Genomic DNA, 13,864 nt, shown 5'->3' with positions numbered 1-13,864 from the left:
AAAGTGAGGCCTGCGACAAGGGTAGCCCAGTGTCCTCGAAGGGTTAGATAGAGGCCGCTTAGATGATGGTGTTGGTGCCTGGTGGATGGATATGGCGGTCGCGATGGCTGGAAAGGTCGGCCAAGCCTGCCTGAAGCTACGCTATATGTTTGATTGTGCAGCGCCACAGGGTTCGCTCTTCTCCGCCTGGGCAAATGCGGCAGAAGAAAACGAGACTGCTGCAGCGAATAAGCAACGCCAAGCGCAGTTGCAGCGTTGCAGTAAAAGGTGTCTATACTAGGTTCGAATTTGATGTGGTAGGAAACGTTGCAGAGCTGACGTCGTCGCGGCGGCTGCCTGATGATGAGTCTTCGCCAGCTGAATGCCTCCGTACGCACAACTGTTTGCCACGAAACGACTCAAGGTAGGCCAGATGCCTGTAGGTGTTGAGAGCTGCGCGACCCGACAGCCCCGTTCTGCGCGTGCGCGTCACTGGCGCGAGATATAAATTGAAGAGGCTGCGAACGCGTCGGCTAGTGGTACGGTAGAGGAGCGAGCACCTGCATGACTGCGTCGGCCGTGCTGATGTGGCTGGAGCTGGGCCTCGCGACTTATTCTTACCGCCAACCGGCAGTCCTCCCCAGCTGCACTATTACTGTGCGAGTCCGGGGTAGGCCCAAATCCTAGTCATGGAGTCGCTGTGACTCGACAGAACCCCATCAGCTCGCATCGTCGTGCTTGCCCATCATCGCCAAAGGGCGGTGGTTGAAAAGGACGCGTAGCCATGTTGACACGAGGAGTCACTCCATCGACATTATGGATCCTATTGCCTATCCCCCTAACCAGGTGAGATGTCCTGCTATTCATGGCTGGTTGATTAGCACGAGCACGCGACGTCTCTTCAATGTGTTGACTTTCTTTACAGCATGTGGCTACCAAAGATAGTTGAGACCTAGGTGCATTGCCGTTGTACGTCAAGACATCAACGGGAAGTATAGGTAGTTTATCTACCAAAGTAATAGCTCAACAGGCAACACTGGGGCGTAAGCGCTTTTAACACCTTAATTCCAATCTACAAATTGTGCTATTACGATTCGCACTGTAGAGATCTAACAACTTCACCCCTATCTCTTAAATCTTTATAGATTACCAACCAATACGAAGCATAGACGTATGCAAATACGGCGATTCAAGTTCAGGAGTTATTGCACACCACTCCAACCAACCCGCCTCGTCATTTTGCTGTACCAGCCAATCGCACTATATCGAACCAAAAAGCAATAATCTCTGCCAGTACTTCTGCACGCCTTTTCATTTAAAAAATCGCAAGCACGGAACACCATCGTCTGTGCATTCTCCCCATTACGAGCTTGAAACACGTCTATAGTACACTCAAGCCTCTACACTCACCACGCTCATACCTCCACCCAACTTTCTCTTTCCCTTTTCAGCACCCCATATCACAATGCCATGTGCAAACAACGTCCATGCAGCTCGTTTGACAACTACTGTGACACGATCACCGGTAGCACAGAGAGGCGAAACACCAAAGTGAATGAAAGGATGACAGAGAGAGTCCATGACTCCAATGACCAAGGAGATGTGACTGCACCTGTTGCCCGCACGAGACACCCCACACGTATAAAATCCCGTTCAGCATCTTGCTCCGTTCGTTCTGTACATGCATCGCTTGTAATTCACAGTCGCTTCCTTTGTATATATATTTATCAGACTCATCCTGCAGACATTACCGGCTCTTTACGTTCGCAACTACTCCTCACGGACCGAAGCCCTTAGGTTCTCTCTCTACCGTCCCGCTGTACAGGTGAGTGGTTAGATATCCAAGGTGAAGCCTAAAACTGAACCTCGTAGCTCAACTCAATAGAACTATAGCAATTCAAGGTCACCCCGGGCTTCCCTGACTGATATAAAGTCGTTCACCCGCTATCCAAGCCCGCTATCCTCTACGAGTGACCAAGCTCCAAGCACAAACCACCTCAGTCAAACCGTCCGCACTCGTTCCAATCGACGTCTCACCTCGTACCCCTCACAACTTCTCAGTAGGCCAAGACTCACCGTACCCACGTCCATTCGTTTGCTAGTTGGCTGGCCCCACCGCAACGAGTCGGATTGGTATTTATTCTCAAATCACCAGCGTCTATTTTCCAATATTCCAGGACGATTGCAAATACCCTCCACCTCCTTCGTTGGACAGGGTCATCAACCTCACCCGCAATGGCCCCTCGCTCCACCTCGACCTCCACCCCGCCCAAGCAGGGCTCACCCTCTGCCTCGATGGACCCTCCCGCAACCCCAGGCCCCAGGTCCTCTACCACCCCAGCGCCAGCAACGCCCAGAAGCCGCAAGCGCAATCTCCCTCCCGCAACTCCAGGGCGGTCCATCACCTCGCCTTTCCCGTCACGTACACCTCGTACACCCGGCGGAACAGTCACTTCGTGTACGTCTGACAACTCTCTGTTCGCTCTTGTGACTGTCCATACTGCAAAGTGCACCGAGTGTGATCAGCGCAATAAGGACACTATGCGGCGCTGCCCAGGCTGCACATTTCAAGTGTGCAAGCCGTGCTATGAGCGGAGGGAGAAGCAGGGTAGAGGATTGCTGCATGGGAATTTGATGAGTGGCGGCGGTGGCACACCGACGACGCAGCGCACAGTGCGGAAGAAGCCAGTGGCGACCACGCCAGGCGGTCGAAGTGTCAAGGCTGAGGTTGAGGCTAAGAAGGAAGAAGTGGCCACAAAGGCTGAAGCTGAGGGTGAAGTAAAGAAAGTGACCGAGAGGAAAGAGAAGGCAGCGCCTGTGCCCAAGTTGGCGGCGAGCAAGAAGCGTGCGGTGCGGAGGAAGCTTATGGTCTTGGACTTCTCCAGTGAGGAGTCTTCCGACCACGACGATACTGACTTTGTATCTGACTCGACGTCCCCGACGCCCAGCAAGCGTCGCCGCACAGCTCTCAGCTTCGACGGTGCCGCTTCACCCGCATCATCGTCTACCACACGCGCAACCCGCAAACCACTCCCTACAGCAGCGATGCCCACTAACCGCACTGCCAACCTAGCTAACACAGGGGCGCCCCTCGATCCCCCAGGATCCACAGGCAGCTTCAGGTCGAGCGAACTCAACGAAGATGATATCCTACACCTGTACGGTGTCAAAGGCTACGACGAGCCATTGCTAGGTCGCCGCCAACCAGTCATGTCGAACCCCGTGATTGAGATTCCCGACATCGTGAAGCGCAACTTCAAGCCGCGCCCCACGCAAGAAGAGATCCACAAGAAGCTACAGGAGAACACCCTAAAGCACATGGAGGCGCAGTGGGTAAGTAGTGGTTGAATGAAACAGAAGCTTGCGGCTGTAGGAGAGGAGAGACTGACAGGATGTAGAAGAAGGCTGAAGAAGAAGCATACTTGTACACCGTGCGCGCATTCGTCGAGAGGGAGGCGGCCAAGCACCGAGACGACGTTGCCATGGATGAAGATGAGAACGAGGCGCTGTTCTCTGCCGTCAAGGAAGCAGGGCGCAAGTGGAGCAATCATACCTACAACAAGTTGGACGTGGCGACACAGAACCTGGTGAGGCGGGGCTTGGATATGCGTCTGGACAGGATCGACGAGAAGTACAAGGCGGAGCTTGCAACGCTGCTGTCCGATTGCGCTGCTCGCAAGCTGCAGGAGCTGGCTCAAGACAGCGCTCCTTTCGCGGCGCCGAATCCGGGTCGAGTGGCCGGGTCCAAGTAATTGTGGTAGTTGTAGGTCATCGATTGTGCGATTGTGTGAACGCCTCCACGCTATCCTTTTACAACACATTTCAACTCCAGGAATAGTAATCTCAGGTTGGCAGATGACATGTCACGTTAGCCGGCCATGTACCTGCTGTGTTACGATGTCTGTTTGTAGCACAGTGGGCGGCATCTTATTCTTCCTTTGTTCCTTCATATGTCAAAGTCTGTTTGGGGGTCATGGTGTGTGGCGCCTTTAGGTGGCTTTGTGTAACGAAGGCTTTCTGTGTAGCATGCTGCACCGATATCCATATACAGCCTGAAGTTGAGCTTTAGTAACTATAGCCCATCGTATGAATATCAAAGACTTGATTGAGACAACATCAGCTTGACGTGTGATATGATGCAATTTGAGTGATGTTTTCACATGTCAGCTTGTAGGGAGTCGGGTACTATCGAAATTCGTGGGGCAAATCTGACCGTGAAAGGGAGTAAGCAAGACACATGTAGAGGGATGAATAGAGGGATAGTTTCCGGTGAGATGAATTTGGAAGCTACTGACAAAAGAGGAGCCCGCCCGAGAGAAAGTGCGTAAAGACAAGACTGAAAATATTATGGGTATCTGAAAGAAGCGCGGCTAATGCAGGGTGGAACAAGCAAAGAAAGGAGGCAACAAGCCTTTGCTCCCAACGACATAGGCAAGCGTGTCACCGCGGCTGCCACTACGCCTATCGAGCACCAAATTGGATTGTCAATCTGCCCTGCGCGGGCTTGACTTGCGCCAGCTCGTCCTCGCCTTGGTTGCCGGCCGCGTTCTCTAGCCACGCTGCCTCATCTTCATCATTGTCTGCTGCACCTAGCGAGGCGGGACGGTTCCGTAGCGATCGGAAGCGTTCATTGAAGAGGTGGGCGTATTCGTCGTTCTTGGGCGGCTGCTCGGTGACTTCGGGGAGAAGGTTGGATTGTGAGACGGGGATCAGTTGCCTGCAGCAAGGGATGAGCATCATGTCCCAACTGGGATGGGAGGAAAGGGGCGGCTTCGCCGGGGGAAAATAGCAACAGGAAAGGAAGCAGCAACGGGGCACTCACTCTGACGTCTCGGCACAGATGCGCTCCAATGTCTCGCGCTGGCGACGCAGCTCTTCAGGATCGGGCTGGGGCACGTTGTGTGTGCCGTTGGCTGCGCCGTAGTTGGGCTGATATTGGTCTCCGAGTAGATGTTCTCTGTCTGATTGCTGCAAGGGAGCGTCAGCAGCTACAGGAAGAGAGCAATAGCGTCTCAGAAGGGAAGATAGGCGGAACACTTACATCAGACTCGGAAGGGCGCCGCCCTCCTAAGCAGGACGAACAGATGCCCATGGAATGGGTGGTGAGGGGGTTGGCTGCGGAGGGGAACGAAGGCGGCGTTCACGACGGATGGGGGTGGTACTGAGCGAATATCATGTAATTACTTGGGAATGATGGTGCGAGCAGGACCTGAGAGGCATGCTGAACGCTCAATGGGACGGAGGCTGGTGGCTGCTGCTGTTGTGACGCCAGTCAATTTCCCGCCGTTGCGGAGATCGGCAGACAAAGTCTCCGATGGCCTTGGCGACCCAGAGCCTCATCCGTCACCTTGATCCAAGCATCGCGTCCCCTCGTCGTCGTCCGCCTCCACGAGCTCATACAGTACCCACATCTCAACACTCACTGCAAAAACCTGGGACCTGAAACAATGACTCGCAGCTCACCAACTGGCATTCCGTCTCTTGCCGTCCATCTATCCCACTCCAGCAATGCACCCGTCTCTTCCACCCCGTCCACGTCCATGGACACGGTGAACCCGTCTACAACGTCAATGTTCCGTCGCCTCATCTTCTTGGTCAATTCATTGTCTCCGCTCCAATAGCTTCGTGCTCCCCGGTTACTGCTCTCCGGATTCTGATTACACGTACTCCCATCAACGCGTGCTTATGACCTAAGACACGGTCACTCCCTTTACAGACTCGAAATGGTCTCTAGATACGGGCGGAGGTGAGTAGTGAAATGCAACGACGCGCCCACCACAGGGAGCTTGGCCAGCTCCCTTCCATTCCAAGTCGCCACGAAGGGCATGGCCGACGCCAAGACTCCCACGACCATCTCATCTGTGGTCTCGCTACCAGATGTCCCAACATTCCCAAGAGCCCGTTCCACGCAAGGTCACCCTCCTCCATCACGCCTCACGCGAAACTGATCCAGCCCGATTAATCTATCCGAATCAGTACTCCTTTCCCCTCTGCAAGGCACATTCTAGACATGACCGCAATTTTGATGGCTGGCCGGATGGCTGAGCGGCCTAGCGCTTTTGGCCTTGTTCCTTATATGTGCACTTTCGTGACTTTGCAGCTTGTCATCCGTCCTCAAACGCCTCTTGGACGTTCGATCAGAGCATCTCTCACTCTCTCGAGTGCTCCATCATGTCCATCATTCGCTCGCTCCAGGCCACGGCCTTGATTCTCTCGTTTTCTACATTGACGGAAGCTTTAGCTTTTCGCAAAAGCAAAGCCAGCGTTCAGGCGGAGAATGTTTTCAACTCTCCTCTTATTGCCCGTGACAGGTCCCCAGCTGGCATCGTCGAGAAGCGACAAGATGGACAAGAGCTGGATTGCCCGAATGATCGATGGCAGGCTCTGCTGGACAACAACCCGCCTGATCGCGTCGAGACCTTTTGCAACGAATGGCTCGGCATTGGTGCCGCAACTCTCGTAGTCGAATGGACTCCCACCGTGTCAGTGTTCTGCGACGGTCTTGTTCCGACTCTCCGCTTACATTTGACAGTACCATCACAACTAGTGCAGCCTCAACAACCATCTATACCTCCACCACACGGTTAATAACAACAGAGACAATCACCAAGACAGCAACTACTACTGCCCCAGCACTCCGACCAAGAGCCGCCAACATTGCCGCTGTTGCCGAGGACATCATTGAATCTGTCATTGCCAGCGGCACTACGGACGGAGTATCGAGCTCAAAGAACTCGCAACGTGTTCAGGCCGAATCAGGGCTCGCGAATGCATGTTCTTGCAAAATGGTGCAGCCAACAGAAACTGTGACTAGTTCGTTCGCTCTGCCTCCTGTTGTATGTTGTAATTCTTTTAAGCTTGCTCTTGCATTTTAAGCTGACTGGCATAGACTACAACCGTGGGTTTCAGGAGGGTCATCATAGCAAGTAAAACTGATACTAGGGTGTTCACAGCCGTTGCAACCGTAACCATCACAGAAGGTGACACCGCGGCCTCTAGCACATCATTGTCGTGGAGTCAGTCCGCTCTTAACGTGTCCAGCACAGATTCATCGACCAGCTCAGTCCTCTCAACCAGCGATATCATCGAGACTGGCACTGCCGATGTTGGAACGCCCACTACCACACTTTTCTCACGATCGGTTCTGCCCACAAGTGGCTCTTTGAACTCCTCCCTCCCTGTGGTTACTGCGCTCCCATTCAGCTGCCCGGGCGATGCCAATAAGCGCGTTGATCAAATTGTAGGCGGTGTCAAACTCGACTACCTGGTACTTTGCAACACAGAGCTCGTCACCGAAGACCGAGTAGGTAAACCGATTGCTGTTGAAAGCGAAACGTCATGCACTGCCCAGTGCTCACTTGTTAATGCCCAAAGCGGCCAAGATACATGCCAGGGGGCCTCTTTCACACCCTATACCGATGGTCGCCGAGGCGGAACCTGTACTCTCAGCGGTTCAGATGCCGTATATGTCGACAAGCCAGGCTCCGTTGCTATTGTACATACGGGAACCTTCTCCAATGGCGATGAATGCGGGCCTTTGAACTCAGCTTCCAACTCGAGTAGCAACTCTGTCGACACTTCCGCCCTAATCGCATCCATAACATCAGCCAGCTTTTCCTTATCGACACCGGGCCTACTCACACAGTCTGTAGACGGAGGCGTCTACGAGACATATGTCTCTGCGAATTCGACCGACGCGAACGGCTATGTACATTGGAGCTGGTATGCCATATCTGCTTCGTCCAGTTATTGGTGGGCAGTATACTCAACCTCTTGGGAGTGTACCTCTACAATCTCCCGAACCATCGTGCTACAACCCGCAGAACCAGTCACAATCACGTCGGTACTGATCACAACTATCATCCACGGCGCTACAACTACGATAATCTCGGGCACGTCGACGCGAATCTTCACAAATGGAGGAGGCGGGTTTTATCCTCCCACATTTGTGCCCGCGTCCACAACGGAAGGCAACGGCGAAATTACCACATGGTTCTCTGTGGGCACTGAAACTTCGACAGGAGCAAGTGGTATCATCCCTCCTACTCCTGTTCCTACGGCCACTGCGAACTCATCTATTACCATTGAAGGAGCATCCAGCGCCCAAGGATCCGGTAATGCCAGTGTTTCTGGAGGAACCTCCACATTCTTCTCAACCGGAGATGCTGGTATAATTTCGCCAACTATAATCCTTCCTGTGCTTCCAAACTCCACCGTGGGTATTTCAGAAAATGCCTTCACGGTTGTCTCTGCTGGTGGCACACAGTTTGCGTCTTCTTGGTCTACCTACACCCGCAACGCAACGGGAGGCGAAGGGGTAAACCCGCCGCCTTCTTCCACCGCCGGGCCCAATGGAACTGTAGCGTCTGGCAACGGCAACTTTACAACCGCCGGTAGCACCTCTACATCCACGTCCACAGGCGACATTGGTATCATCACTCCTGTCATCATCATCGGAAGCAGCACTGTCGCTTCTCTTACCATTGAGGCGGTTTCTAACTTCACTGTACCAGCAACAGTGACTTTAGGAGGATCCCTGGAGTGGTCAACATCCGGTTCTACAGCAACAATCAACAGCACTGGGGCATCAGGGGTCATTCCTCCAATTCCTTCTGCAAACGTATCGGTCGTACTTTCGGCGTCTGTTGCATCCGGAGGCGCTTCGTTCGCCATCAGCAGCAGCACATTTACCTCCAACTCCACTGGAAACGCCGGTGTTATTCCACCTGTCAGCACTGGCTCTGTCACGCCATCTAACGTGACTGTATTGGTTCTCTCATCTACCGGAGGCGCTGGCAACGTTACGATATCAGGAGGCACTGCAGTCATATCTGCCACAAGTGACTCTGGCGTAATTCCACCTGCTAACGTCACCGGTTCTTCAGGCAGTGGTAACTTCACCATTTCAGGCGCAACTGCTATTACTTCCTCCACCGCTGGGAACGGTGTAATTACCCCTGCTACCGAAACCTTGGCACCAACTCCAAACGTCAACCTCACGTCTGCTGGCGGATCAGCTGGCTTCTCGATCCTAGGAAGCACTGCTGTGACATTAGCTTCCAGTGGCAGCGGTGTCATCCCACCAGCACCATCTTCGAATGCATCGTCAACTGGCCCACCGTTTACCAACTCTGACCTACCTCGTACTGGCGGTTTCCGTTCTTCATCGTCGATTGGCAGCAGTGGCGCAATTGTGCCGTCCTCTAACTCTACCGTGCCTGCTCCACCAAGCTTAACACCGAGTCCCAGCGTAAATGCGTCGTCAACTGGACCTGCCTTCTCCGACTCTGACCTACCTCGTACTGGTGGCTTCCACGCATCGTCGTCGATTGGTAGCACTGGTGTAATTGTGCCGTCGTCCAACTCTTCCGTGTCTGCTCAGCCAAGCCCTAGCGCGAATTCTTCGTCCACATCTACTGGCCCGCCCTTTACGAACTCTGACCTACCCCGTACCGGTGGCTTTCACGCGTCATCATCGATCGGCAGCTCTGGCGTAATCGTTCCGTCGTCCAACTCTTCCATTTCTGCGCCTCCAAGCTTGACACCCAGTCCTAGCGCGAATTCTTCGGCCTCGATTCCTGGTCCACCGTTTTCGAACTCTGACCTGCCTCGTACTGGTGGCTTCAGTGTAGCAAGTGCAAGGCCGAGCAGAAGCTTGAGCTCTACTCTTCCGACGATTGTTTCTACTTTAGTCGTAGTAGAGACGGTTTCTCTCTCTGCCCCTACTCCGTCTACCAATGCTACCACTATTTCCCCTTCATTGATTATTCCAAGTCCGTCAGGGAATTTCACGGCTTCCGCCTTCTCGTCCCTTGCTGTACCACCCATTTCTGCGAACTCGACAGCACCGATAGGAACAGCTTCCAGTCCCGTGCCTTCGGCCAGTATACCGGTACCCTCAATCAATGCGACGACGACCGTGACGACGACCGAATCGATCATTTTGCCTCCGCCATTCGGAAATGTAACTACAGGGTCAAGCTTCACCGCCGAGTCGATTGGAATACCCACACCGTCTGCGAACTTGACCATTGCTTCTTCTATCCCATCGGCAGTTCCTACACTTTCACTAAATAGCACTACCTCCCCCGAAGTCTGCCCAACAGTAGCACCCATTATTACCACGATCGTCACGATTGTTTCAATTGACGTCGCAACGACCACCGTCGTCTCAATCCAGACTGTTACTGTCGGCCCATCAAGCACTCTCTCTGACGTCCCAATAACACCCACTGCGGTCGTCCCAGTCAACCTTGAAGCCCGCTTACGGCGCTCCGGCACGCTCGCCACACAGGAGCAGATTGACGCCGCATGCGCGGATCCCGGGAGCATTGTACTAAACCCCAACTTCGCAGTAAGTACAGATGGCGACGTACCAGGCTGGTCCGTCGACGCAAGCGATCCGGTGATCTCTGTCCAAAGTGAACAGAACCCCGAAGGGAACGGCACAATCGCCCAGTTCCGATCCGCAGTTGTCGGCCGCACATTGAGCATCACACAACCTCTCACGCTCTGCCCAGGACAGCAGTACACACTCTCTGCTATCAACCGCCAGGCAAATGTGCTAGCCAAGTGCAATGCTACGTACTCGGTGGGAGATAATGAAATCTTCACCGTAACGCCGCAACAGGCGTGGCTGCCTACAAGTGGGTTCTTCACCGCCGGAGTTGGAGCTGGAGCAAATGGCGCGAGCGCGAACCTAACCATCACGGCGAGTTGTGCCGGCTACGGTGGTCTACCGGTGTCGGATCAGGAAGGATGGATGAGAGTTGAAGTCAGCGGCGTCACCATCGTGAAGGACGATGATTCTCAGGCAGACAAGGCGAAGAGGACTGCGGCAGTAGCGACCGCGAAGAAAGGCTTTTTCGTCTTCACGTGGGGATGATAAAGTCAAGAGTCCGTCAGGTGTTGTTTCTAAACCCTTTTTTGTTTGGTAAGATTGAAATTTTCTAGTATACGCCGTTTTAGATTTTGCTTTTGGAGGATGCGTTTTGTGTGTCCTTTTTGTAATTTGTCTTGCTGGGTAACTTCATAGGCGTTGGAGGAAATTAAAGAACATTGTTAGGATATTCGTTCAGTCTCGCTTGAATGCTATCTTTCTCTCTGGATGATTTGATGTGCTTGCATTAGGTATGCTGGAAGTGTCATGCAGAATTAATTATAAGTGACGTGAAATGACCATTTACTCACACACAGGTGGGTCGCATATAATTGGTCAGTAGCTCAATTTCCTTTTTTTGCTCGGCTGTTCCCTAGAAGTAAAGATCGCCAACTTGCATCTTCATTTTTCCCGTCGCTACACTTAGCGAGTCCTCCTCGCAGGTCACTAATTGAGTTGTTTGATATTTTATCACGCGTATTTCCCATTGAGAGTTTGCGGCTTTCCGAGATAAGTGCAGGACCATTCCTGAAACCAAATACGATAACGCGGTGCGACTAGAGAACGGCTGTGATTTCTGGATTTGGATGAGAGGTGCATATTTGGAGCAGGTGGCGTAGTGTGTAAACCGAAGGATAACTCTATTCTAGAGGCAGATTCTAGTTTAAGAAGGAGGTTATGCAGGTGGTAAGAGCCAATGAATCAAGGGTCATTGTCTATGGTCATCGTCTATCGCAGCGATGACTTCTCTTCTTTTAGAGGTGATGAAGTGTTAAAGATCACATCTTTTTATATTTCTAGCCGTCACGGTAGTTTCCACCGGTATGTAGGAGTTGTATATTCGTCTCTTTTCGAACTCATCGATAGAAGTCTTTTCAGCTGCCCCATAGGGAGTGTGCAGTGATGAAACCAAACTCAATACATTAGATTTGCGCTAAGATGCCCTGTGACATGGGTGTCGACAGAGGCTGTTGTGGCTACCTTCTATTGGCTCTTGGCAATTACGCCAGTCATTTTCGTCCAGGATGTGTGTAAAGTTCCAAATAGACAGTGTGAACTAATCCATATACTCTTCCAGGTTGATTGAAGTATAGTAGTATTCGGTGGAATCTGTAAAGCCATGCATGGGAAGCTGTCGCGGTGTGATGAATTTGAATTCGACTTCCATATGCTAGCCTATGTAATTGGATCAGTCACCTTAGGGAAGAAGTGGGATATTTTTACGCAACAGGAAAAGGGGATTTCCAAAGCGCTTAGGCCCTTGTTGAGCTATCGAAGTTTGTAAAGGCATTTTGAGTGCATAGATGTCTGTGATCACATTCAGTCTTCCAGGATAGGTCGAGCGGTCGTCAACCATTTATAGTTGCGCATCTGTCATGAGTTTTAGAAGAGTTGAGGATGAGAACAACTTGGTCTGTCGGTTGACTTCTGGCGGCGATTCGAAGCGATAATGTAACACAGTCTGACGAGTTCGTGGTAGTGGTGGGCTACGAGATGCAGCGGTTGTCTAACACTGAACTTACTGCAGATATGATCGGCTCGTAGCAGGGACACCCTTGACGCCAGCTGCGAGACGAGCCGCCAGGTGGGCGCGTGCGCTGTTGACATATCGTTCATTATGTCTGCTCTAGAAGTCATCGTTAGGACAGTCATGCGCGCTTCCTGGCTCGAGGAGGAAATTGCTAACCATGCTCGGGTACTTGTTAGCGCTCTGGTTTGTCTTGGTTGTCTCCTGAGGTTCTGTTGGGCGACCTCGGCGGCTTGCAAGGTAGGCAGAATGAACGTTCTGGGGTTTGATTGGTCAGCCACCCTGTCGCATGCGGTGCCACATTTAGACGTCCTACAACATCTGCGAATGTTTGACGACATTCGAGGCGAGCGCACCGCATGCTTTGTCGCCGTGGACGTTGCTTCATGGTACAACGGCAAGAACTCAGCCTTATGGAAGTTCCCCAAACGTGACGCAGGCTTATTTTGATCTGGAATGTAGTGGCGAAGCGGATAGCAGAAATGGATGAAGGCGCTCTCAAACAGTACCTGTTGCATACTATGATATTTTCCATTGGCGCGGAGGATGCGTTGCGCCCGTCCCAAGTATGCAGATAATTTGCGAGAGCGCTATAGGAAGCAAGATCGACCGGAAAGGGTAAGGTCGTTATGCGAGAGGCTTCGAACAACGACGAATATCGACTCAATTGGTAAACATGAAGCGATACATAATGCCACAGTACGCAAGTCGCCCAGTCCGAAGTGGAGCGAAACGAGGAAGGTAATGAGCAAATTTGCCCAGTAGAGCTGGATGGGACGTTTACACCCCTGATTGGTCCGCTCAGTGCTTTACATGTGTTCCGAGTATGCACACAAATACTGGCTGCTGCCCAATACATCGAAGATGCAGCATTCGGACGTGTTTGTCGTCGTATTCCATGTAGGTAGCTTGCCTAGTCGTCCTGCTGACAACACGTCGTGCCGCCTCATTGGCCATCCAGCCAAGGTTTGGACTCACAAATCCACTCGTCCGCATCCCTGGATCCAGAGACGAAGGTGGTACAGAGTGTCAAGTCACTGTATATGACAAGCGCTTAACCTGCTCGCCGTAGTAGGGCCGCGAAGACAGAAGCCTCAAAAGCGTAGAATTACCCACACCCTCTTGCCACTTCTCTTGCGCACTACGATGCTCCACCGCCAGCTGCATTCGAACGAGGCAGACTACACAGCCAAATTGACCACTAGAAGGATGTGGAGAGCTGGGAGCTCGAAGGAAAGGCTCCAAAAGAAGACGCAGTCGATCGGCCGTTTTTCAGGCCACTCAGCGTTCGCCACGTAGGTAAGAGATCTTTCGATGGTCTTCCTGGCTCTTGAGACTGATGTGGCACACTTTCTCACAGTGTATACCACTGCCAGATCCGCGCATTATTTTTTGACCCGACATCGACAAAGGAGATCAGATTGCGGGCCGACACGAAAGTACGGTGCAGCACAAGCGACACGACGGATGGTGAGCGC

At 52.5% G+C, this 13,864-nt stretch overlaps 3 protein-coding genes across 3 annotated transcripts; 2 read left to right on the top strand and 1 right to left on the bottom strand.

The window, feature by feature from the left end:
• Nucleotides 1–2,274: 2,274 nt before the first annotated feature.
• On the top strand, nucleotides 2,275–3,731 carry K460DRAFT_270887 (uncharacterized protein; the record flags this gene model as incomplete). Its single annotated transcript, XM_040927683.1, has 2 exons — nucleotides 2,275–3,312; nucleotides 3,381–3,731. 2 exons carry the CDS (start codon nucleotides 2,275–2,277, stop codon nucleotides 3,729–3,731), a joined length of 1,389 nt encoding a protein of 462 aa, XP_040792752.1.
• Nucleotides 3,732–4,440: 709 nt separating this feature from the next.
• K460DRAFT_270534 (uncharacterized protein) lies at nucleotides 4,441–5,071 on the bottom strand (the record flags this gene model as incomplete). The annotated part of the gene is made up of 3 exons (XM_040927660.1): nucleotides 4,441–4,696; nucleotides 4,802–4,947; nucleotides 5,021–5,071. 3 exons carry the CDS (start codon nucleotides 5,069–5,071, stop codon nucleotides 4,441–4,443), a joined length of 453 nt encoding a protein of 150 aa, XP_040792751.1.
• Nucleotides 5,072–5,312: 241 nt separating this feature from the next.
• Nucleotides 5,313–7,474, top strand: K460DRAFT_422657 (uncharacterized protein; the record flags this gene model as incomplete). The annotated part of the gene is made up of 5 exons (XM_040938181.1): nucleotides 5,313–5,725; nucleotides 5,956–6,140; nucleotides 6,291–6,306; nucleotides 6,467–6,815; nucleotides 6,869–7,474. Coding segments are annotated over exons 1-5 (1,179 nt in total), but the record flags the coding sequence as incomplete, so codon positions are not given.
• Between the last annotated feature and the right edge of the window lie 6,390 nt (nucleotides 7,475–13,864).

The sequence above is a fragment of the Cucurbitaria berberidis genome, assembly GCF_010015615.1.
Source record: "Cucurbitaria berberidis CBS 394.84 unplaced genomic scaffold K460scaffold_1, whole genome shotgun sequence".
Lineage (NCBI taxonomy): Eukaryota > Fungi > Ascomycota > Dothideomycetes > Pleosporales > Cucurbitariaceae > Cucurbitaria > Cucurbitaria berberidis.
The sequence above is the reverse complement of the archived record's forward strand: the minus strand, read 5'-3'. Positions and strand labels throughout refer to the sequence as shown.